The sequence below is a fragment of the Monodelphis domestica genome, chromosome 7, assembly GCF_027887165.1.
Source record: "Monodelphis domestica isolate mMonDom1 chromosome 7, mMonDom1.pri, whole genome shotgun sequence".
NCBI classification, from domain to species: Eukaryota; Metazoa; Chordata; class Mammalia; order Didelphimorphia; family Didelphidae; genus Monodelphis; species Monodelphis domestica.
In genome coordinates this window covers 262,556,213-262,582,827 of record NC_077233.1, presented here as the reverse complement: position 1 = coordinate 262,582,827, position 26,615 = coordinate 262,556,213, and the positions used below count along the sequence as shown (strand labels likewise).

At 34.0% G+C, this 26,615-nt stretch overlaps 1 protein-coding gene and 1 non-coding gene across 2 annotated transcripts in view; both read left to right on the top strand.

The window, feature by feature from the left end:
* Nucleotides 1-26,615, top strand: part of ZCCHC7 (zinc finger CCHC-type containing 7) — a 285,505-nt gene that overhangs the window by 226,349 nt on the left and 32,541 nt on the right. Inside the window, exon 5 of the mRNA XM_016423801.2 lies at nucleotides 23,910-23,945. Coding sequence (XP_016279287.1) covers nucleotides 23,910-23,945 — 36 coding nt within the window. The remainder of the gene's footprint in view (nucleotides 1-23,909; nucleotides 23,946-26,615) is intronic.
* MIR12373 (microRNA mir-12373) lies at nucleotides 7,212-7,272 on the top strand. Its single transcript, NR_162941.1, has one exon. It is a non-coding gene; the product is annotated as a microRNA mir-12373 (primary transcript).

The window sequence follows — 26,615 nt, the reverse complement described above, 5'->3', positions numbered from 1 at the left end:
CAACGGGAAGACAATGATCTTGCAAAACAGCAAGAATTAATAAAGCAAAGTCAAAAGACTTACAAAATAGAAGAAAACATAAAATATCTCAATGACAAGGTGACAGATCAGGAAAACAGGTCACAACAAGACAATTTGAGAATCATTGGTCTACCTGAAAAGCCAGAAATAAACCGAAATCTTGACATCATAATACAAGAAATCTTCCAAGAAAACTGCCCTGATGTTCTTGAACATGGGAAAAATAGACATTGAAAGAGTTCATAGAATACCTTCTACACCAAATCCTCAAAAGACAACTTCCAAGAATGTAATTGCCAAATTCCATAGCCTTCAAACTAAGGAAATTCTCCAAGAAGCCAAAAAGAGACAATTCAGATACCAAAGAGCACCAATCAGGATCACACAATACCTGTTAGCTTCCACACTAAAGGATCACAAGGCCTGGAACATAATATTCAGAAAGGCAAGAAAACTGGGTCTTCCACCAAGGATCACCTATCCATCAAAACTGACTATATACTTCCAGGGGAAAGTATGGGCATTCAACAAACTAGAAGATTTCCAAGTATTTGTTAAGAAAAGACAGAACTAAGTGGAAAGTTTGATATCCAAATACAAAGATCAAGAGAAACATGAAAAGGTAAATAAGAAAGAGAGGGAAAGGGGGGGGTGGATTTTTTTTATTCAAACTCTCTTCTTTAAGGGCTACAATTAGATCAAATTTTATATTTATATATATATATGTGAAATGTTATTTATAACTCTCATAAATTGTATTCATTATTATCGTAATTAGAAGAATCATTCACAGGAAGAGATTAGGGCATTAAGGGCTATAAGATAATATGCAAAAAAAAAGAAAAAGGGAGGGGGGGAATTGAAGATGGCACCAAGAGTTACTTGAAGAAATAAAATAAATAGGATAATCTTTATCACAGAAAGATACACATGGGAAGGGGAGGGGAAGAATACTCTTATAAGAAGGAGAGGAAGAGAGTGCTAATAGGTAATACTTAAACCTTACTCTCAGTGAAATCAATTCTGAGAGGGAAAAGCATCTAGATCCATTGGGGTCTGGAATTCTATCTTATCCTATGGGGTAAGTGAGAATGGAAAACTAAGGGGGATGGGGGGAGGGAGTAGAAAAAGGGAGGAAAAGAGAGGGGGAGGGAACTTAACAGACCCTAAAAAAACAAGAAGGGAACAAAAAGGGAGGGGCCAGAAGGGGAAGCATATTAAGGGAGGGGATTAGAGGGGATTGATTAAAAGTAAACCACTGGTTTAAAAGGATATAACAAAAAAAGAAAGGACAGAACTAGGAGAGGATATCAAAATGTTAGGGAATACACAAGTGACAATCATAACTTTGAACATGAATGGGATGAACTCACCCATAAAATGTAGACGAATAGGAGAGTGGATTAGAATCCAAAATCCTACCCTATGTTATCTACAAGAAACACACCTGAGGCAGATAGATAATCAAAAGGTTAGAATTAAAGATTGGAGCAAAACCTATTGGGCCTCAACTGATAGAAAGAAGGCAGGAATTGCAATTATGATATCTGACAAAGCCAAAGTAAAAATAGATATGATTAAAAGGGATAGGGAAGGTAAATAAATAAATCCTGATAAAAGGGAGTATAGACAATGAGGAGATATCAGTAATCAACATCTATGCACCAAATGGTATAGCATCCAAATTTCAAAAGGAGAAACTAATGGAATTAAAGGAGGAAATAGAAAGTAAAACTATAGTAGTGGGGGACGTGAACCTACCACTATCAAATTTAGATAAATCAAATCAAAAACTAAATCAAAAAGAGGTAAAAGATGTGAATGAAATCTTAGAAAAATTAGAGTTAATAGATATGTGGAGAAAAATAAATAGAGACAAAAAGGAATACGCCTTCTTTTCAGCAGCACATGGTACATTCGCAAAGATTGACCATGTACTAGGTCATAAAAACATGGCAAACAAATGCAGAGAAGCAGAAATAATAAATACAACCTTTTCCGATCATAACACAATAATAATGATCAGTAAGGGTACATGGAGAGCCAAATCAAAAATTAATTGGAAATTAAATAATATGATTCTCCAAAATCTGTTAGAAAACAAAACATAGAAACAATTAATAATTTCATTGAAGAAAATGACAATGATGAAACATCCTTTCAAAATCTATGGGATGCAGCCAAAGCAGTACTCAGGGGAAATTTTATATCCTTGAGTTGATACATTAATAAATTAGGGAAGGCAGAAGTCAATGAATTGGACATGCAAATCAAAAAAACTTGAAAGCAAACAAATTAAAAATCTCCAGAAGGAAACTAAACTAGAGATCCTAAAAATTTAGGGAGAAATTAATAAAATCAAAAGTGAAAGAACTGTTAAACTAATAAGACTAACATCTGGGCATTTTGAAAAAAAAATAGACAAAGTACTGGTCAATCCAATAAAAAAAAGGAAAGAAGAAAACCCAATTAACAGTATCATAGATGAAAAGGGAGATCTCACCTCCAATGAAGAGGAAATTAAGGCAATCATTAAAAACTATTTTGCCCAATTATATGGCAATAAATATGCCAATCTAGGTGATATGGATGAATATTTACAAAAATATAAATTGCCTAGGTTAATAGAAGAAGAAATAGAATTCTTAAATAATCCCATATCAGAAAAAGAAATTGAACAAGCCATCAAAGAACTCCTTAAGAAAAAATCCCCTGGTCCAGATGGATTCACAAATGAATTCTATCAAACATTCAAAAACAACTAATCCCAATATTATACAAACTATTTGACATCATAAGCAAAGAGGGAGTTCTACCAAATTCCTTTTATAACACAAATATAGTACTGATTCCAAAACCAGGTAGGTAAAAAACAGAGAAAGAAAACTACCAACCAATCTCCTTAATGAACATAGATGCAAAAATCTTAAATAGGATACTAGCTAGAAGACTCCAGCAAGTGATCACAAGGGTCACTGTAATCAGGTGGGATTTATACCAGGAATGCACGGATGGTTCAATATTAGGAAAAGTATCCACATAATTGACCATATCAACAAGCAAACCAACAAAAATCACATGATTAGCAAACAAACAAAAATCACATGATTATCTCAATAGACACAGGAAAAGACTTTGACAAAATACAACACTCATTCCTATTAAAAGTATAAGAATAGAAGGGTCTTTCCTAAAACTAATAAACATTATCTATCTAAACCCATCAGCAAACATCATCTGCAATGGGGATAAACTAGATGCATCCCCAATAAGATCAGGAGTGAAACAAGGATGCCCATTATCACCGCTATTATTTAACATTGTACACTAGCATTGGCAATTAGAGAAGAAAAAGAAATTAAAGATATTAAAATTGACAATGAAGAGACCAAGCTATCACTCTTTGAGGATGATATGATGGTATGCTTAAAGAATCCTAGAGAATCAACTAACAAGCTAGTGGAAATAATCAACAACTTTAGCAAAGTTGCAGGATCCAAGGAAACCCACATAAGCCATGAGCATTTCTATATATCTCCAACATATCTCAGCAGCAAGAATTAGAAAGAGAAATTCCATTTAAAATCACCCTAGACAATAAAAAATACTTAGGAATCTATCTGCTGAGACAAACACAGGAACTGTATGAACACAACTACAAAACACTTTCCACACAATTAAAACTAGATCTAAACAATTGGGAAAACATTATTAGCTCATGGGTAGGACGAGCTAACATAATAAAAATGATCATCCTACCCAAACTTATTTACTTATTTAGTGGCATATGCATCAAATTACAAAAAAAACTTTTTTACAGAATTAGAAAAAAACCATAACAAAGTTCATTTGGAAGAACAAAGGATCTAGGATATCCAGGGAAATAAAGAAAAAAATGCAAAGGAAGGTGGCCTTGCAGTACCAGATCTCAAACTATATTATAAAGTAGTGGTCTTCAAAACAATATGGTACTGGCTAAGAGACAGAAAGGAGGATCATTGGAATAGACTTGGGGTAAGTGACCTCAGCAAGGCAATCTATGACAAGCCCAAGGATCCCAGCTTTTAGGACCAAACTCCATTATTTGATAAAAACTGCTAGGAAAATTGGAAGACAGTATGGGAGAGATTAAGTTTGGATTAACACCTCACACCCTACACCAAGATAGACTCAGAATGGGTGAATGTCCTGAATATAAAGAAGGAAACTACAAGTAAATTATGTGAATACCAAATAGTATACTTGTCAAATCTTTGGGAAAGGAAAGATTTAAAAACCAAACAAGACTTAGAAAGAGCCACAAAATGTAAAATCAATAATTTTGATTACATCAAATTAAAAAGGTTTTGTACAAACATAACCTATGCAACCAAAATTAGAAGGGAAGCAGCAAATTTGGAAACAATGTTTGTAACAAAAACCTCTGACAAAGGTCAAATTACTCAAATTTATAAAGTTGAGCCATTCTCCAATTGATAAATGGGCAAGGGACATGAATAGGCAATTTTCCGTCAAAGAAATCAAAACTATTAATAAGCACATTAAAAAGTGTTCTAAATCTCTGATAATCAGAGAGATGCAAATCAAAACAACTCTGAGGTATCACTTCACACCTAGCAGATTGGCTAACATGACAGCAAAGGAAAGTAATGAATGCTGGAGGGGTGTGGTAAAGTCTGGGCATTAATGCATTGCTGGTGGAGTTGTGAATTGATCCAATGATTCTGGCGGGCAATTTGGAACTATGCCCAAAGGGTGCTAAAAGATTGTCTGCCTTTTGACCCAACCATTGTACTGCTGGGTTTGTACCTCAAAGAGATAATAAGGAAAAAGACTTGTACAAGAATATTAATAGATGCGCTCCTTGTGGTGGCAAAAAATTGGGAAATGAGGGGATATCTTTCAATTGGGGAATGGCTGAACACATTGTGGTATATATTGGTGATGGAATACTATTGTGCTCAAAGGAATAATAAAGTGGAGGAATTCCATGGGGACTGGAACAACCTCCAGGAAGTGATGCAGAGCAAGAGGAGCAGAACCAGGAGAACATTGTACACAGAGACTGATACCCTTGTGGTACAATCGAATGTAATGGACTTCTCTATTAGTGTCAATGTGTGATCCAAACAATTTGGAGGAATCTAAGAGAAAAACCACTATCTACATTCAGAGGAAAAACTATGGGAGTAGAAACACAGAAGAAAAACAACTGCTTGAATACGTGTGTCGAGGTGATATGACTGGGGATGTAGACTCTAAATGAACATCCTAGTGCAAACAAGTAGATGGAAATACGTTCTGATCAAAGGCAAATGTAATACCCAGTGGAATTGTGCATGTCTACGGGAAGGGTGGGGGTAGGGGAGGAAGGGATAGAATATGATTCTTGTAATCAAGGAATAATGTTCTAAATTGACTAAATTTTTAAAAATTACAAATAAATTAAATAATACATAAAGGAAGCCTTGAAAGCCAGTAGGTGGAGATGAGAATGGAGAGCATTCCAGACATGAGACACACCCAGAGATTATGCCCAGAACCAAGAGATAGAGTGTCTTATCTGTGGAAGAGCCAGGAGGCCACTGTCACTCAATCATAGGGTAAAAACTAGGGGCTAAGTGACAAAGGGCTTTGAACTCTATGCAGATTTAGCATTTTAGGTTTTTAGAAATGTCTAGTTTGATAACCAATGCAACCAAAATTAGAAGGGAAGCAACAAATTGGGAACAAATGTTTATAACAAAAACCTCTGACAAAGGTCTAATTTCTCAAATTCATAAAGAACGAAATCAATTTTACAAAAAAAATCGAGCTGTTCTCCAATTGATAAATGGGCAAGGAATATGAATAGATAATTTTCAGATAACGAAATAAAAACTGTCAATAATTACATGAAAAAATGTTCTAAATCTCTCATAATTAGAGAAATGAAAGTCAAAACAACTCTGAGGTACCACCTCTCACCTAGCAGATTGACCAATATGACAGCACAGGAAAGTAATAAATGTTGGAGGGGATATGGCAAAATCGGGACATGAATACATTGCTGGTGGAGTTGTGAATTGGTCCAACCATTCTGGAAAGCAATTTGGAACTATGTCCAAAAGGCTTTAAAAGACTGCGTGCCCTGGAAGGCAGGGAGAGAGAGGGAGAGGAAGAAGGTGGAAGGAAGGAATAGTTTAAAGTGTTGTGTTGAGACATCCTGGAAAATACACTTAGTATATAGTTGTAAATATAGCTGTGGAGCTCATGACAGAGGTCAGTGCTTGAGGGTAAAGATTTTAGAGAAATCCTCATAAATATGAATCGAAAGGTTGAAAATAGTTAAATGAGCTTTTCTAACAAATATTGTTGCGAGATAAAGATTTAGAATAGAAGTTATGGAATACTACCAGGGGAAAAGGCTGGAAAGACCCAAGAAGACAGTAATAATTTGTGGTCAAAAACATGGACGCCAAAGAGAAAAGGAGGAAAGGAGGTCAAATCAAAGAATGGGGACTGAGAAAAGATCTCTGAATTTGGAATGAAGGAATTCATTGGTGACACTTCAGAGAGCAGTTTCTGTACAGTGGTGAGAATAAAAATCACTTAGAAAAGAGTTCAGGAGTAGATAATGAAGGAACATCAGACCCTTTTTTTTTTCTACTTTGGAGGTAAAAAGGAGAATTGAGATGAGATGGTGATCATATGCTTGAGAAAATTTTTTCTTTGGCTTATGTTTTTAAAGATTAAGGAGACCTGTGAATGATTATAAGTATATTAAAATGAGATCAATGGGAAAAAAATATTAAAGCTTCATGAGAAAGGGGGTGATTAATGGATCTAGGGCCAAAAAAAAAAATCAGAGTCTGTGGCATATGTTGAATCAAGTAGCAGTAGGTGACATTGTGTTATTGCTGTGTGGTGAGAAAACTGAGTCAAAAGCAGAACTTGGAGAGCAGTGAATGAACTCTGTAAGTTAATGGGTCAGTATGAGATACTTAATGGAAGACAAGTCAACAGACAGGGCTGATGTGATTAAGATGATCAAATCAATGAAAGCTTTAATTTCATTAACAGAGACTTAAAGATGGCACCTGTTGTTATAAATTTATAATCCCTGCTTCTAGGAAGACTAAGTCTGATGGATCACTTGAACTAGAAATTTCTAAGCTGCACTAGAGTTAACGTTGATAGGTATTGTAGCAAGGAAAGGAAAAGTAGCAAGAGGCCTGTCAATCTTCCTCTTGCTACTTTTCCTTCCCTTGCTACAGTATCTGAAGTAAGTCTAACAGTAATATGGTGAGCCTCCAGAAATGATGGGATAGGAGGAATGGGGAAACATACCAATCCCAGATCAATTACAGAGCAGGTCAGAGCTTCCATTCGGATCAGCAGTGGGTTTGGTTCTGTGAATGGCTACAATACTTGCAAATTGGGGGAGAGAGGGAAATCCAGGCACAAAACAAATAAATATAAATACATAAAAGCAAATTTCATAAGGGAAATAATCAGAAATTCAATATCAGGATTGTTTTGGGTAGCAGCTTAAGGAAGCTAAAAGGTTTTAGGGAAAGAAATCAACATTTTATATATGTGTGTATATATATATAACTTTTAAGTATATTCAATGAGATAAAGAAGGCAAAAAATACAGTGGTCATGGGATACACATATGAAGGAACAATAAAACTTGAATTTTCTACCTAGAAAAAGGGAGACAGTGAGACAATTTTTTTAAATGTGGAGAGGTACTATTTTAAAATTAGGAATTGTTTTTAGTGATTTGTGGATGTGTGTGACAGAAAGACTAGAATTGCATTAGTAGTAGGGGAATTAAATAAATCATGCTACTTACTGACATAACTAACAACATACAATATGATAGAGGAATTTCCAAATTAAACTATTACTACACTGAACAGAAAAGGATTTTAATTCCCCTGTAAAATGATACAATGGTTTTTATAGAATGGATTTTTTAAAATCAAATTAAATATCTTGCATATATAAGAAGCACAGAAAAACACACAAAGGTTTAAAATTGGAGTTTTTGAGTAAAATATATATACTTCAGCTGACTGGGGAGGGGTAGTACAATTATATCAGACAAAGCTGAATTCAAATTGAATACTGTTACAAAAGATTCGGTTTAACTGCATCACATTTAAATATATCACTGATAAAGAATGGATCAGTGGATCTGTACTCTCATATTCCAGGGAATAAATAACTTATAAATTTAAAAAGATAAATTTGAATCAGTTCTAGAACTTACCTAGTATTTTACACATTTTCTTATTTGATCATCACAACAATCTTGTGAGAATAAGTACTATTATTATTTCAATCTTACAAGTGAAGAACCTAAAACTGAGAAAGTTTTAGTGCTTTGCCATTGATAGCTTGTAAGTCAAGAGGTACAACTGGACTCAGGCCTTGCTGACCCCAAAACCTTGCAGTCTATCCATTTTACTATGGCATTTACAGACCAAATACCAAAATAATAATAAACGAAATATGGAAAGCAGACATAATAGTAGAGATTTTTAAAGACATGCTAATCTTTTAAATAATAGGACAAAAGATTAAATTATGGAAGCAACATTTAAAAAGTGAAACAAAAGTAATTTTCAGGCAAATTTTTTATTCCTGAATGACTAATTCTTATTTTGCCTCTATTTTTTCTGCAAAGGAGAATAATCTTTGAAATAGAAAAGAAAGAACAAAAATGGCTAATATGGAACTGATAGCCAAATAATTGAGTAGATCATAAGAGTGCCAGCCTCTCCCCAATGAATTAGTCACCAATCTCAGATTAACTATATTCCAGGGATCACAGAGAAAGAGAAAGATACCACAAGACCTAATTGGAGCACATTTTTCTTGAAAGAGAATGAATGATGATGGAGATTAATGGGATGAAGCATTGGATGACTACATATTTTCTTAGATAATTTCCTATAATTTTCCTCATTTGATTTGTTTTCTTTGTGTCCCCCAAATTTACTTTTGTGGGCTTCCCATCCTTCCTCACATCACTTCAAATATAATTTTAGGACATGGGAGACCACCTATTTTTTCTCTGAACCCTTTATCACTTATTGTAAGCTGGAATGGTCACCTTTTCCCAAGATTCTCATTGATTCCACCCCATGGACCTGTTCCTCCTCTTGTGTCTTATATGACAACAAATAGAGAACTAGAGGAATTAAATAGAGGCATATTGTTTATGGTTAGATTAGGCCAACCTCAATGTCATGATGATACCCAAATTAATTTTTAGATTTAGTGAAATATCTATTAAAATACCAATGAAATGATTTCTTAGAATTAGATAAAAACAAATACATATGGAAAGGACAGAATACTAAAATTTGCCAGGAGACCCGTTAGAGAGAAAAATGAGGAAAAGTTGTCTCCACTGCCAAATATTAAAATGTACTATAAAGCAATGATTATCAAAACTGTTTGGTACTAGATAAAAACCTAGGTGGGGCAGGGGAGAGGACTAGGTAATCCTTGTATGGATTCATATTCATACAATAAATCGGTGTGTTACAAACTCAAATTCAGAAAACACTGGGGAAAGGATTCCTTATTCTTTTAAACGAGTAACAATTTCTGACAAAAAATGCTGGTATTATTTTATCTCATTCCCTAAACTACAATAAATTCCAAATATCTAAATGTTAAATTAACAGAGAATAATGGGTTGTTCTTTCATAACTGTGGGGAGGGGGAAATCTCTTAGACATTATTTAGAAATGATGAGGCAAAATGAATTTGATTATGTAAGAGCAAAAAGTTATTTCAAAAGAAAAACCAATACATCCAAAATCAGAAGAAAATAGATTGTCAATAACGTGAAGGAAAACAACATTAAGACTAAGTAATCCTCAGTGCACTGATCAATCATTGTTGATAGTGAAGCACGCCTCCTGCTTCTATGTAGAGAGATGACATTCAGTAGATATGAAATAAAGTCTACATGTTCAGACATGACCATTAAAGGAATTTGTTTTGTTTTTACTATATCTATTAGAAGAGAGGCTTCTGCTAGACATGGTAGAACATATATCTATACTTGCCCCTGGAAAGGATGAAACTGGTGTATCACTTGAGTTCTGAGCTGTAGTAGGGAGGGAAATTGTGTAATAAACATCTGATAGTGATAGTGTGACATCCAAAATTTAGATGGAATTACAATAAATATGTGGTTAAAGGTTATCAATAGGCAGTTCTCAAAAGAAGAAATAAATTATTGTATTTCAGATTCTCCTGATAATTATTAAACTGCAAGTAGGTGGTTCTAAGATGACATCTTAAAACTATCAGACTGGCAAACATAATTTAAAAAAACAAACAAACAAACAAACAAAAAACAACATTAAATTCTGTGCCAGCACTGCTAATGAAAAACAGGCATGGAGTTAGGTAGACCTGAGTTCAAATCTAGCCTCAGCTGTATGACCCTGAGCAAATCACTTGCCCCTGTTTGCCTCAAAACAAACAAAGCAAGCATGCTATTGCTGGTTAAGCTGTAATTTGATTCAAACATTTTTTGAAGGTAGTTTAGAATTGTACTATAAAAGTGACAAAACTGGCTATATACTTGATTCTACTAGGATTATATCCTAAGAAAGTTGTAATCTGGAAGAGAAGGAGAGGGTAGGGGTAAAAAGACATATTGGCAGCAGCACTGTTTGTGAGAGTCCCAAACCAGAAACGAATTGTGACCAAAATTTATCAAATAGTTGGACCATTTTTATATAAATGTAATGGGATTTTATCACACTGTAATGAATTATTATGAAGTATTCAAAGAAATATGAGATTACTGTGAAGTGATAGAGTGCAGAGGGGAAAGGAAGCAGAATCAGAAGATCAATATACAAAGTGACTACAGCTAAGAAAAAGATACTTTTTTTTGGCATGGGATGACTCCTTCAATAGAAGTAGGGAAATGTTTTCATCAATGAAAATGGTGTGAAAATATGAATATCAGTAGACGTAGTTTTAAATAACAATAACAAGCAAACACAAACTGAAAATATATTCTGCAAAAGACAAAAGGGGACAGTTTTATTTATTGGCTTATTAAAAGTATTATATTCAACTTCTGTGGAGTTTTTCCTGCACAATCTGCATATAGTATACATTTATAACATACATTATAACATCTTTACAATCACTTTATTTCCTTTTAGGGGAGAGAGGTTATCCATTTAAATAGTTTTACCTGCTGATAGAAGTTAAAATGCAGTTTATCTTAAAGGAAAGAGAAAAAAAGGAAAATTATTACCTACAACTTAGATTCCATATGTATGGATTTGAATCTGTCTAGTCACTATTTCCAGTTTCATTTTGAGTACCCTTGCCATTTCTCAAATATTGATCTTTTGGTTCTACTGCATTAATTTATATTTGCTAAATTTTTATGATGTAATTTTGAATTACTGAATTGGTAAAGTCCAAATTTGATGGTCCCACTTTTGTTGCTAATGAGAATAGATAACTATGGAACATAAGCAGATCTGTTCTGTTTCGTGTCTTTGTTTCCTGATTTCTGGCTCCATCTACATATGCTTTCAAGACTAATCTGACTTTGCTGAACTCTCACCAGGCTCTCCCTAGAGATCTTCTCATTCTGCTTTTTTTTGTGTGTGTAGCTGTTTTACAAAAATCTGTCATCATAACAATACATTGAAAATGAATCTGTATTCACCATCACCTATTGTACCTACTGGGTTATAGATAGATTGCAAATTTCATTGTTGAAGGGAATTCCCATACTAAGAGTCCCTTATGCTAATGGCATCCCAGCTCCTCATATTCAACTATGATTATAAACCAATGAACAGATTGTCTTGACAATACTAATAGTGCAGAGCTTCGGTGGATCTGTGACTGATCAATATTGGTACTCCTTTGAATGGCACATCTACATCTTTTCTTAGATCTCATCTTGTTCATATGCCATTATAAATTTCCCACAGAAATTATGCCCACTGTGTATATTTTGCTCTGGATCTTTTCACATTTTTTGGATCCAGTGTGGTCCTTGATGCCATGGTCAGCTCACCTCCTTTTCTAGCCATTCATTACTTTGTTGATATCTGTCTTTTATGCCACTTCTTACAAGTCATCATGTGGTAATGTGCTGCACCCAGTAATATAGCTCTTCATTACCTTTTGGATCACCTATAATTCTGACTTTTTTTCCCTTCAGAAATCATGGTAATTTATAAGTTTTAGCCATAAATAACACCAAAAGAACATAGATGTTAAATGGATAGTTTTGGTGTCAAAGCAAAGCTCAGGATTGTAAAAAGCACCATGCGTTTTCCCAAATGCAGTTCAATATACTCTGATTATGACTCCAACTCTCTCTCTCTCTCTTCCTCTCTCTGTCTCGCTCTCTCTCCATCTCCCCCCCCCCCCCACAGGATTGTATAATGCATATTGACCCACTTTATTTTTCCCACAGGGATTATTAAACTAACTTTGAGTAGTTAAGAGCTCTCATGAAGGAGACTGGATTTAGAGGTTAATAAAAGCAGAACGATGTCATCTTCAGACAGGAACAGTTGGAGGACTTCATTGATAAGGAATCCCACTTCCGTTTAGATCTGTGTATCTTCTATGAAAGGAGCAGATAACTTTTTTTAACATTAGCATTTTATTTCGTTTCTTTTTTCCCATAGTTACATGATTCATATTGTCTCCCTCCCAGGGTTGACAGGCAATTCCACAGGGTTATACATGTATTATCACTCAAAACCTGTTTCCATATTATTCATTTTTGTAATAGAGCGATCTTTTAAAACCAAAACCCCAAATCATATATCCATATAACAAGAGATAAACTATATGTTTTCTTATGTATTTCTACTTCAACAGTTCTTTCTCTGTCTGTGGATAGCATTTTTTCTTATAAGTCTCTCAGAATCATCCTGGATTAATTAAGCATTGCTCTTAGTAGCAAAGTCTATTACATTTGCTTGCTCCCACAATGTTTCAGTTACAGTGTATGATATTCTCCTGGTTCTGCTCATTTCACTCCTCATCAGTTCATGTAAGTCTTCCCAGTTCTTATAGAAATCGAGGAATTCATCATTCCTCAAAGCACAATGGCATTCCATCCTTAGTATGTTACAGGAGCAGATAGCTTTGATAGTCATAGCTTTCCCTTGTTTCTGCTTTAATTGACAAAAGGTGATTGAACAAAGTTATCACTTTATATTTGTCAAAGAATGCTATATGATACATATGTATGACATTGATACCTTGTTAGACAAGCTTTAAAGGCTGTATTTTCCTCTGAGCCCACTGCTTTTTATTGTGAAATCAGCATTAAATATAATGAGATCTGCTAGTCTATTTCTTTCACTGATTTTATGACCATGAAAATAATACTTTGATCAAGAATGCCCTTGACACATCTGTAGTTCAGCCTCATAAAAATACCTGCATAGACGACACAAGAAGCACACAAATCAGACAGCAGTTAATTTAGTCATAACCTTTTTTTGATAGCAATACTGGCTAATTTTTTTTTCCTTTAGTTATCTTCTATTTTCAGATATCTTGAAAATCAGTCTGATAATACCTACAAAATTATGGCCTAGCACAGATTTCCTGTTTTTGTAGCTGCCCTACCCTCCCTGTCTTCAACTTCTTTAGTGCCATTTCTGCATCTTCACATAATCCTGATTAGGCTTCCAATGTTAAAGTTACAATAAGGATTTCCACTATCGTTGATAATGAAATTCATTTGTTATAAAAATGTTAGCATATTTGTTCCAGTTTTTGTCTATTTTCTTCCCCTCTTTCTATCCTTAATGTTTTTGTACTTGGCTTATGCCTAGTTAAATGTGCCAACAGTAAGCATATATTCAACCAATCTAACACAAGTTCTTCATTCATCCATCCCTTTTCATGCACATGAAATATCACTCCTGATGGTAACTTTTCCTTAGGTAACGACTTATGCCTTAAAATTACATAAGGAGTCAGTGTTCATCCCTCAGCTATGGCTACAAGCATCATAGTCATTCTAGTTTTCTTATTGTTTGGCATTTTCCATCTGCCTCAGGAGATAGCCATGCTTTTTAGATATACTGAGATGCATAATACACAACGTATGGTTTCAAAGCTGGAAGTGCTTGACTGTAGTGCAAATGCGACTTTCAAAGGTACATATGGGGGGAGAGGGGGCATTGCACTATATTCAAACTAATACAGTAGACCACACGTGTTTTGTCACAATAGGATAAAATTAGTAGTAAATATCTCAACCAGCACCAAAAGACCCTTACCAGAATTTTATGCAGGCAATCAAATCCAATAGACTAAAGTACAAATAAGTATTTTTAGTAGGACTTCTGAGTATGCAGAATTCATCAGATTAAATAGAACCAGATTTATAAAGTTCACATAGTTTTGTTCCTTTATATTGCAGTAGTCTTATAAATTGTTTTCCTAATTCATTTGCTACATTGTATCCACTAACAAGTCTCAGGTGTAGGAATTAAATTTTAATGGTTTGACTAAAATATGTGAAATTCATAAATAATATTGAGGTTGCTGATTTGAGATATTATAGCTCAAGGCCAAAATGATTTTTAATAGCCTTTATTTACAAAAGAGGTAGAAAGAGTGAAAATAGAGAAATAAAAGGAATAGAAAAGATATCTAGCCTATCACACTAAATATTGCTCCAGTGCTCAACTTATCCAGGCACAATTTGTTAACCCTTTCAACCAAAGTTAAACTCTCTCCAGAAGTCAGGAAAGGAAACCAAACTATTCACTAACCTAAGTTCCCTCCAAGAGGCATATCAAGACAACTCAAGCTGAAGATGACTCCTGAAGCCGGCTCTCTTCTTGAAATTCAGGGCCTTTGATAGTGGCTCCTTTTCCCTTCCCCTCTTCACAGGAGCCAATCACAGCTTTCACATTGCCCAACACTGCCCAACTTTCACATTGCCCAACACTGCCCAAGGCAGGCAGTATCTTGTGGGATCCACTTCTCACCTCTGAAGATGTTAATTCTTATTATAGGCCTCTGAAGATGTAAACCTTTTTTATCATGGGATTCACAGGACTGATTGGGTTAAAAGGTGGAGCTGTCTTAGTGGTTAGCTAGGTACTAAGTAGGGGTACTAAAAGAAAGAGTTGACTAAATGTTAACTCAAAGTAGACAAAGAGAAAAAAAAATTCCCTTTCACACAGGTTCTCTGCAGATATAATTTTCATCGTTTTTTAAAGCAAAATAGTATTATATTCCATTCCCCAATTGTTGAGCACTCACTACTTTGTTTCCAACAATGTGGTGTGCAATAAATGACAAAGTTCTAAAAAGAGTAACAATATCTAGAAAACATCACTATTTAAAATAAAGTATCAGAAAACATCTGATAAGGGATTGGTTTTTACCTTTAAGGACAACAGGTGTGCTTTTCATTGACTTAGATGAGAATAGTACTGCCTTTGAGAGTAAAATTCATTTATCCTAATTTAAATATGCCTGTTTTTGCCAATTTCTTTCACATACCTTTAATATTTAAACATAACATTGAAAAATTAATTTGCTTAATAAATATAATTCTTGAATAGATTTTGTAAAATGTTTCCTACCTGAGAGACCAAAAGAACTCCAAGGACATAGTCTAGTTCAGTGCCTGGAGGGCTAAGATTCTTTAATATATGCATGCAGAAATCATAGTAATGTTAATAATGGGAATGGCATGTTCCATTGTATGGGGAGTAAATCCCAGAACCAGGAATTAAATATTCATTGGAACTGTTCCAAATTACCTAATAAGTGAGTATTAAAATTTTGTTAGTAACTTTGGCAGTATGGTATATTAGGAAGGATACTGGATTTCTAGTGAGAGGTCATGGGTTCAAATTCTGACTGTTGCTGCTACTTACAACCTGTAATAATATAATCCTGGAACAATCAAAACAATGATATTAAATAAGATCATCTCTACTTCTAACTCTATGCTTCTACATAATACAGATTTTTAAATTAGCACAACATTTGGAAGCCTTTACCCAAAGAAATTTCTGAGTTTATATTGAACACAGTTAATGGAGATTGGGAGATAGGAAGGGACTGTAGGAGAAAAAGTTAGGCTGAAAGAATATGAAACTTGCTTTGAAATCTAACTAAATTGTCTTATTTCTAGTCACTCTAGTATTCTATAAAATTCCCGCAACCTGTTCAGTAATTCTCAACAAAAGCAACATTACCTGGTATCAAAAGAACCCACTTCCAGACTTTTGTTGCCATGGTTACCTGGAAAGTTTTTGAGGAACTTGGGAAAGATGCCTATCTTCCAGGTCATGATCAGGAAAACACAGAAGAAAAAATATTTCCTTGATCACATGGTTCAAATGGGGATATGATTAGGAATGTAGACCCTAAATGATCACTCTATTGCAAATAATATGGAAATGGGTCTTGATCAATTTTTACATTTAAAATGCTTGTTGGCTATGGGAGTTGGGAGGGAGGAGGAGAGGGAAAGAATATGAGTCATGTAACCATGGAATAATATTCTTAATTAATTAATTAAATAAATTATTAAAAATAAAACAAAAATAAGTAAAATTAAACTAATTCCTAGACCAAATTTTTTAATTAATTGCTTTTTAAATTTGATCTCATTGATCTCTTAAATTTTTAGGATTTCTAATTTGGTGTTTAGTTGGGGATTTTTAATCTGTTCTTTTTTTTATTGCATTCCCAATTCATTAATGTTTTCTTTCTCCATTTTATTAATATAAGCATTTAGAGGTATAAATTTTCCTCTAATTGCTGATTTTGCTGTAACCCATAGGTTTGGAGATATTATCTCATTGTTATCATTCTCTTTTTATGGCACATTTTAAGGTTTAATATGCAGATTAATATTATTAGTATTTTGTGCATCCTGTTCTTAAGTCTGGAATCAACAAAACATTAAGTTTAGCCCTGATTGTACAATTTGCTAATTTCTTTTTTTAGTTCTTTTTTATTATTATTCAAAGATATTTTATTTTCCAATTACATGTAAAAACAATTTTCAACATGCATTTTCCAAAATGATGATTCATTTATATCATTTTAATGAAATTGTTTCAATAATTTATTTTTCTCATAACTCATTCTTTAAGATTGAGTTATTTAATCTCCAATTAGTTTTTTACTTTTTATTTCTGTGATCCTTTATTTTATGTAATTTTTATGGCATTATGGTCTAAGAAGGTTGCATTTAATATTTCTACCTTTCTACATTAATTGATAATATTTTTGTGCCTTAATATCTTGTCAGTTTTTATGAAAGTGCTATGAACCACTGAGAAGAAGGTGGTATATCTTTTCTGCTCCCATTCAGTTCTTTCCAGATATCTATCACATTGACTTATCCAAGATTCAAATCATTTCCTTGACTACTTTATTTACTTTTGGCTAGATTTATCTAGTTCTGAGAGGAGGTGATTAAAACCCCCTATAATTATTCTTTTGTTATCTATTTCCATTTGTAATTCAATTTTTCTTTTTAAGATGTGGATGCTATATTTGGTGCATATAGACTTAAAATTGATAATGCTTCATTATCTATGGTACCTACATAATAGAAACATAATAGTTTCCCTGTTTATCTCTTTTGATGCAGTTTATCTCTTTTGATGGGTAGAGAAGGGGAAGAGAATAAGTATTTATATAGTATCTCCTATGGGGCAGGTACTGTGCTAATAAGCTTTTTACAGCTATCACATTTGATCCTCACAACTCTGGGAGGTAGGTGCTATTGTTAGCCCCACTTTTATAGTTGAAGAAAGTGAGGCAAACAGAGGTCACGTGAATAGTCCAGGTAGAAGTTACAATGAGGCAAATTGAAGTTTTATGTCAAGAGAAAATTTCCTCAATTAGAGCTCCCTAAAGGTGTCATGGATTCCTTCAAGAGGTGTTGACTTCCTCTTCCTTGGAGGTCTTTAAATAGAGACTGAATGACCACTTGTCAGATAATGTTCTAGTTAGGGTCTTCCTTTTGTGTATGACTCAAATGACCCCTGAGATCACTTTCAACTCCTTTTCTGTGAAAAGAAGGAAAGAGTACAGAATATAGGGAGGGTAAAAGTGATGGGGCTTAGAGGACAGGTAGGAGGAGACAAGAAGTAGCTCTTTAGGGAAAAGAGAAATTTTCGCTGAGACTGAAGGTAACAATGAGAAAATAAGTTTAGGTTTATTGATATATGTATCATCTGCATTGACTCTTCATGTATCTTGCTACTCCCAAATCATCTAGTAAATAACAAGCAGCTTTATATTAGAGTTAAGGGGAGGGGGCTACCTCTCTAGATTACCATTTTCTTGACCCAGGTTTCTGGAATTCTGTTTCTGACACAAAATAAAGGCAGATTTTTGGTTAGATTTCAAGGACTTGGTTTTTGGATGGTTATGAAAAAAGAATGCAAGAAGTCTAGGTAATATGACTATCCAAACTTTAGACTTCCTGTCTGAACGTTTTTGAAGTTAACTCACTTCATTTCTTTCTTCAGTCTATATTTTGTTTGATTGCAGACTAATAAAATTAATATTTGTACAAGGAAGCAAGAAAGAATGAATTAAATTAGCTTGAAGAGCTTCTGAACTTCTGAATCCTATTGACCTAAACCTACTATATCTTTTTAGGGAAATGTTCCAACTTTGTGATCTCAAGTGTTTTCCCTCTCCAGATTCCTTGTTATTTAAAACCACCAAATCTTTTCTAAGTAAAGTTGATTTTAAATGTCCTTTATGTTTAGAAAGAAAAAATAAAAGGTTTTGGCCATCTGGTTATATGTGATTTTTCATTACAAAATCTCATAGTAAAAAAAAAAATTGGGCTTGTTTTCATCGCATCCTATTTTGTTTATATTTTTTTAAGTTAGAAACCTTGACTTGACCTCAGTAAAATCTAGAATTATTTCCTCAAGAAAGAATATCACTCCCTACTTGAATATTATCACCATAAGGAATACATACATTCAACCTTCAGTTTGGCCATGTCTTGATAGTTGAACAGAGCTGACTAGATGAATACAATAGAATCATTCATTCCAGCTCTCTTTGCTCTCATGTGAGCTTCTGAGTTGGTATAAAATGTCATAATACATACTGGTTTTCCTGATATGGCCTTTATCTAATTTGCCCCCACAGATTTACCGGAATCTTAGCAAGAACCATATTTTTTGTTAATAAAATTAATTTAAATCACAAATCCTTTGCGAGGTCAAGTAGTCACCAAAAAGTCTGATAATTTCCTGAACTAAATTTTTTAAGATAGTAAGAGAAGTTGCTTGGAGTCTCCCACTTAAATTTCTGTGTGGCATTGTTTATGTTCAGACAGCATACTTGAAATCTAAATACTTAAGTAGAAGCTCATTAATACAAATTGTATTATTTTAACCAAACCTTTCATATTGGTTTTTAAGAAGGAGAAAATCAGAGAAACGTACAATTGTTCAGCTTCTCTTTTTCATAATAGGAGTAGTAGATAGGATGATATGATTAAAGTTTTCCTTAACCACTTAAATGATTCTTCTGTGAAACAGTTTTCCTTTGGGAGGGAATTTGAAGATTAAAGGCCATTGCAAAACCAATGTTCTTGCCATACTGGAGTGCATTAACCTTAAAAGAAAGTTTCAGCATGGAATAAAATGTCTCCTTATACCCTTTTGTCTTCCTTTTTGGTCACAAATGGCCACAAGTGGTCAGAATGGAAAAGAATAAATATTATCAAATACAACAGCATACTGATTTCTAATTATAGTTTCTTTAGGATTTGGTCATTGAGTCAAACCTAATTTGTAGAGTTCTATCCATGTGGTAAAGACTTGTCAACATTATCTCCATGTTAGAAGTTTTGTTTTATGCCTGTGTATGAAACTGATAAAAGCTGCACACAATTTAAGGGAAAAAATAGTTAATGCATTTCTATACAATCTCTACTACTTAGATAACCTAGTCACTGCCTTGCTGTGGTTATCAGAAGTTCTTTTGCAAAGAGTCTTGAATGTACAAGCATCTTTTCAGTCCTCTTAATGAAAACATCTGAATAATGTTTGTGTCCCCAAGTATGAGGTAGTTAAGGTGCCAGTGATAGGGCAAGAGTAAAAGGATATTTCTCTATTGTGTCCTTTCATTCAAATATGTTTGACTAATTATTCTCTTTCTTCTGCTTTTATATTATTTTGCTTCTATATTATCCAAAGCCAATGAATATTGCTTGTTTTATTAAATCTTTTGTTGTGCTGCTGTGACTTGAGTGGGCCAGATCCTAACAGCAGAGTCTTTGACAAAGCACCAGAGGATTCTGTTAAAAAGTTGTGTTTAGTAATTGTAGTTGTCGTGTCAGACCATAACTGACTTGGAGCTGAAGGATTTTTGTGAGATGAGTAGCTGTGCCAGCAGGGACCCAAGTCTCTTGGGCCAACCCCGCTCTCATTAAGATTTGCCGCTAGCAGTGGCGGTGTTCGGCATGTATGTGACGTGCATTCTGTTATTGTATGCTTGGCTTGTCAGCCTGCAGCTTTCTGACACTCACTTATGTCACTCTTTATTCAGAGAGGAAGAAGCTTTTGATAATTTGACAAGACAAGCTCTTAAACGATCTAGGTCATGGCCTTCACTGTCTGTGATTGTGAACATATTTCCTGAAAGCCCTGTCACTCATCACAGCTACATTTTCTCCCAGGGAGCCATAGGCCTGTCCTGGTCTCTTGTCAGCTCATACATTTTGGTTATTCATATACCAAATACAGTTCTGGGGATTTTTTTCCTTCACTTTTGCAAATGCTAGCATGTTAGTAAGGCTAATCCTTTCTCCTGTGTTGTGTTCCCAGCAGGGTTGTGTTCAAGGGTTCTCTCTAGTACAAGGCAGACAACTGGCCAAGGGGAGCTCAAAAGGAGGAAAGGCCGCTTAGTGCTGTTTTTGTGTTTGTTCATTGTTGTGGAAATATGAGAACTGGTGGCAAGGGCCTTGTCTATTGAGCACTTGAGTCTTGGTCTGCTGTCAGGGGCTGTTTAAGATTGAGTGTTTTATTTTCTTTGATGTTCACATTTGAGAATAGGGAAGTGGGAATTAAACAACAGATGCACTAAGCTGGTGTTCTCGTAAAGCAATAATTAGCACCTGATAAAATGCAATATGGGTCAAAACACACACTATATACTCTCAGTTCATCTAATATGGAAAACTGAGATGATCTGTGTCTGGATTTTATGAACAAGAAGACCCGGAATGGGTTATTTTTTAGAGTATACTAGCAGAGAAGAATAGCTAAACCAAAGTTGGCAAATGTGAAATTAAATCACTGAAGTAGATGTAAACGTGTTTTTTACATTGGTATTGTTCATTTTAAGTTGAGTGATAGGACTTTTTATGGGAGGGCACATGTGATGGTCATATTTCTGATTGCCAGGTTAGGGAAGCTACTTCACTGGTACAGCCAGTCAGTACAATTTTATTTTTTACTGAAGTTCATGGTATTTATTTAGTGTGACCCAAAAGGTACACTATAAAGGGCCATTTGTATTGTTTAGCATTTAAATTAAATCAAAGGTTCAGATGCTGTATTTACAGTTCTCCATAGTAAATCACTTTAGCTAAATCATTTTGCATATAGTAATCACTCCAGCTTAATCTTAGACATGGAACTATACCCTATACACAGAAGAAAAAAGTATACATCAACTGAAGAATAGTAGAAAGAATCAAATGCTGCAATGAAAACTAAGCTGATTATATTAGACATGTTTGTAACATTCATTAATGGCATATATTTTGTTTATATTGGTGACCACTTCAAATATATTTCCTCTTTAACCTGAGTGTGGAAAGATTTGATTTTCTTTTGTAATTTACCCTTTCATGAACTTAAAATCAAACTGCAACAGGGGGAGAAGAGGGAGGCAGGTTATCAAGGGAAAATATAGCTTCCTGAAAACATCCCATTATGATCTCTAAGATGGAAGAACCTTTCCCTTGTTGGATGCAAATGGAAGTTTCACATTTCTCTCCAATAGGATTCTGCATCAAATGGTGTCTTCGTGTCCAAAGCAATCAAGTGATTGTTCAAAAAACCAAGTAATTCCCTTTTATTATTAAATTGCTTCAGCACCAGTAAAGGTCACACAGAAGAGTAGCATTCTGCTAGTGTATGACAACCCAGTGATTGCAATTTTTCAACCATATTATTCTGGGGACACTGTGATAATCAAAAACTACCCATAACTAATGTATAAATAGCGACTTGGTTATGTCTATGATGACCCGCCTCAAAGAATGTATAAGGAAAAGCGTATTCTGTTTTGGAAGTTCACGTTTTATGATGTTGTGTATTAGAAACCTCTGAGTCTGAATGACATTGTTTACAAAATTGGAGTTTTAACATCCCATTAAGGACTCTTTATGTCAAAGCCTGCTAGTTGGTATCTAGCATTTTTACAAAGGAACAGAAGAGTTCTTTGCTTCCGAAGTCCCTTCAGTGTTGTGTCCAGGAAGTCATAGACAGAGTAGGCGTGGGTGTGATGATTGTGACCTGTGTGGGTACACATGCTTCCATAGAAGTCATTTTAACATCCATAGATAGGAAATTGGAAAGGTGGTTCATCAAACAGGCTCCCCTGCCACACCTTGCTCCAGATACATGCCTGGTCTTTAAACTTTAAGTGCGCACTCAAGTTGAGTTACACACTTGGAGAAACCTTCAGTCTTCTCTGATTGCATATGATTAGATGATTAGGCATAATAGGATTTTGTTATTCAAAATCATTATTCTCTACTTTGTTTCAAGATATACACTCCAAAATGATGACAGTTGTTTAATATTTGTGTTTATATCCTCAAAAATAATTATTATAATATCCATTGGATCATTTTAACATGCGTGAAGCAAAGGGTATGATCCTTTAAACTGAAGGGAACTAAAAACATTATTAAATATAAACTGGTTTCAAAAAATACTGTAAGCATACATATTTACAAGACTCAGTGGCATAATTTTTACAATTAGTCTATTTCTATAAGGAACATTAAGAATAAAATGATAGATGTGTTATAATGAGCCACAATAATCTTCTTTTTCTGGCAAGATGGTAGAATAGATCTTAATGATTTGTTAAAATAATGATCTGTTTTATAAAATCATTGTATCCTGAACGCAAACATCTAATTCCCACTGAGTCACAGTTGGATAGAGTTTAGAGTAGGGGAAGAGAGAGGGCTTATGTATGTGTACATAAGAAAGGAGGTTTTCTTGTTTTTTTTTACCTTAGCTATTTTTGTTTTATTTTAACTACTTCAGTTCTAGCTTTGTGATTTCTGAGATTAAAAGGACAAAAAGTTGAGCAGGGTACATATTGTTTTCTTTTAAAAAAACTTATTAAACCTAAAAATTATGGCATAAAGTAAGGCCTGCAGTAATTAAGTGAAATATATCATTGGGCACACTGAAGTGTTTTTAAAAGCTTTTAAATGATTTTCTAAAACCCAAGTTGAAAAGTATGTGTGTAGGGAGAATTATTGATTTTTTTTTTACCTCAGCTGTGTATTTATCAGTTTAACTATAGTTATGGCTCTTAATCACATCTTAGTCCCCAAAACTTCTAAGCAAAAAGAAGAGAGAGAGAGCAAGAGAGAAAAACTTTGTTCCTGGCTTTCTGACAATGGCAGGGAGTGTGTTAAACCAGTGTAAAATTCAATTAAACTGTCTAGCCAGGTTTTTGAAGCTGAAATGCAGACCCTTTCAGCTAAGCTTCTTATTTTGCTGTGACCGACACCAGTGGATACTGTGTTATGCCAAAACCAACAGGCTGTAAAGCACCTTGTTTCATGCTCCCAGCTGATCAATATTTTTATTTTCCAGACTTGCCCAGAAATATGGAGGCAGTATCACCTAACGGTAAGTAGAAACACCTTTTTTATTTTCTCCTAGACCCAGCCTATTTACTCTTCTGTGAACTGCTGACCATAAAATATAGACAAGCATCTTCTGCAGGAAGATAATAAACATCTGAAGAGTTTTTGTACTAGAGGAAGCAATAAAACACTCTTTTTTCCCCCCTCAATCCCCCCCATCTCCCTCTTCCTATTCTTCAAAGATTCTGATTGTTTTTTGGTTTTTGGTTTTTGTTTTTGTTTTTTTTTGTTTGTTTGTTTTTTAATTGCTGGCACCATTTAATGATTACATCACATTGTCACTGTCTTCCAGACTACTTTTGTTATAAGTTAAAAAAATTTTTTTTTAATTTATGTTGAGATTAAATGAATTGGGTAACAACTCAGTCTTTAACAACAGAAAGTTGCATTATTTGCAATACCCATACTGTGCCTTCCAAAATCATTTCTTCAGTAACGTTAAAGTTTGAAAATACAGATTTTAAAATTAAGCTTAGAAAGTAGTTCTAAATATCTTTCATGAAAAATAGTCTAGCTTCTTTATCCTCTAGCCACTCTCAAGTCAGTGAGGATGTAAAAATATCTTCTTGCTCCATATAGACCATTCAGTTCTCCTTTTTATCAGAATTTGAAGCTAAGAAGAAGTATAAAGTACACTCTTGGTTTATTATGATAGTTTGCTGCAAGATATATTTGGCTAGATAGTAAGGATTATTAAGTTAATTTGCTTTTAATAATTAGCTTAAATTATGTTTTCACTAGTTCACTAATATCCTCCTATCATTTCCTATAGTATCTTAAATGCATTATGCTAATCAAAGATTTTTAACTCAGTATAAGTTTTTGAAAAATGACTAGTTGTATAATTTAATTAAAAGTTATTCCTTGGGCTTTTAAAAATATTTGACAACTTTCACATTAAAGCTACTGGTATAATAAGAAGGGAGAAATGTGTGTATAGATTATTGTGTTTCTTAAAATTTACATATTTGGAGGAGAAAAAGCAAACCAGCAAACAAGTGCACTTGGAAAGTGCTGGTTCTGTTTGTACTTGTTCTTTGCCTTTGAACTTAAGAGATGAAAAGGTGAAGGGAGGGGGGCAGTAATGGATGAGATCATGTACTTTCACTTTGTTTGGTTATATTTGCTTTATTTCTTTAAAAACACTCATTGGAAAGCAATAGTTCCTTACCATTCTTCACTCCAGAAAAGAAGTGTCGAGAAATGTTCAGATCGACCTCCCTAGCTAGTGCTGCTTAAGTAGTGTTTATATACAGGGCATCTGAGTATATATGTATTTTTCTGTTCAGGTTTTTTTCTAGATCCATAGCAGTTCCCTAATAAAATAGCATTCACATATCTTACTCATTTGACAATTATAAACTATATTCGTTACCAAGAAAACTATCTACTTTTAAAAGATAAAAAAGAAACCTTGAAAATGATCAAATATGAGTGAAATGATTGTGCAATTTTAAGTGCTTTTTAAAAAATTAAATGTAAGTTTCTACCAAGACAGTATTGACTTAGATGTTAAAGGTTGTGAGTGTAAATTTTATATTTAATCACATTGTTTTTACCTTATATTACAGTAGTTTCCTTCACCTAAAATCTATACCTCCAGATTTGATTACTTTACATGAAGTCCCTAAATAATTTTTGATAATGCCTTCACTCTCTCCATGGAAATTTTGTGCTCCATAGCGGCAACTTTGCAACCTGTACTTAATTGAAATATGATTATGTATTGCATATTTTAAGATCTTAGATTTACTGACAGCAAAACTAATTTCATCTATGTTTCTGTTACATAACACCTCAAAATAGTCTACCTTTTATTCTCCCACCCCACCCCTTTTTTGGGCTAATGACACTTCTCTGTGTTTACTTTATAGTTTGCCAGAAATACAGATTTTTAAAATGAGTGGCTTCTTAATAGGGAGAAAAATACAAAAGAGAAAGAAATTAATTAGTTTCCAGATTTTTATCATGAACTATATATACTGCAAAAAAATTTTGCTCTAAAAGTCAAACTTGAATGTAGAGGATTTTTTCCCCAAAAGATTATTGAATTTGACGTCATAGGTTCCAAGTTACTCTATAAAATATGTTATTAAATGGATAATTATCTTAGTGTACAAGTGCCAGGACAAAAGTCCAATGTTTTCTTCCTTCAGACACATTTATATGTATGTGTGTTTGTGCATTTAAAACAGCTACTAAAGGTGCATATAAAATATGCCTTGGCATTATAACAGCATGATATTAAAAAGTGTGTAATTAAACAGTATGGATGTCTTTTAGAAATAGAACCAGAATGCATGGTGATTTAATTCATCATCAGTCTCTTTCCTAGGAGATGGACTGCCACCTATTGACTCTTCATAGTTCTCACACTTTAATATAACAGCAGCAGGAACAATGACCAAAAAATATGGCTTATGTTGTAATTGCTAATAGACTTTCCTGTGACTCAGTCTATTAAGAACTATGGAACATTCAATCCTGAGACTTAAATTAGTCTTTCTCCCCTGAACCTCCTTCATTGCAAGTCTCTTGGAATGGTAACAGGAAGTGCAAAATGGAATGTTGGAATTTAATTGTAGATCATTGTTCAGACTAAGAAGTCAAATTCTAATTGCTGTAGATTAAATACAGAAGTATGTGATTATTA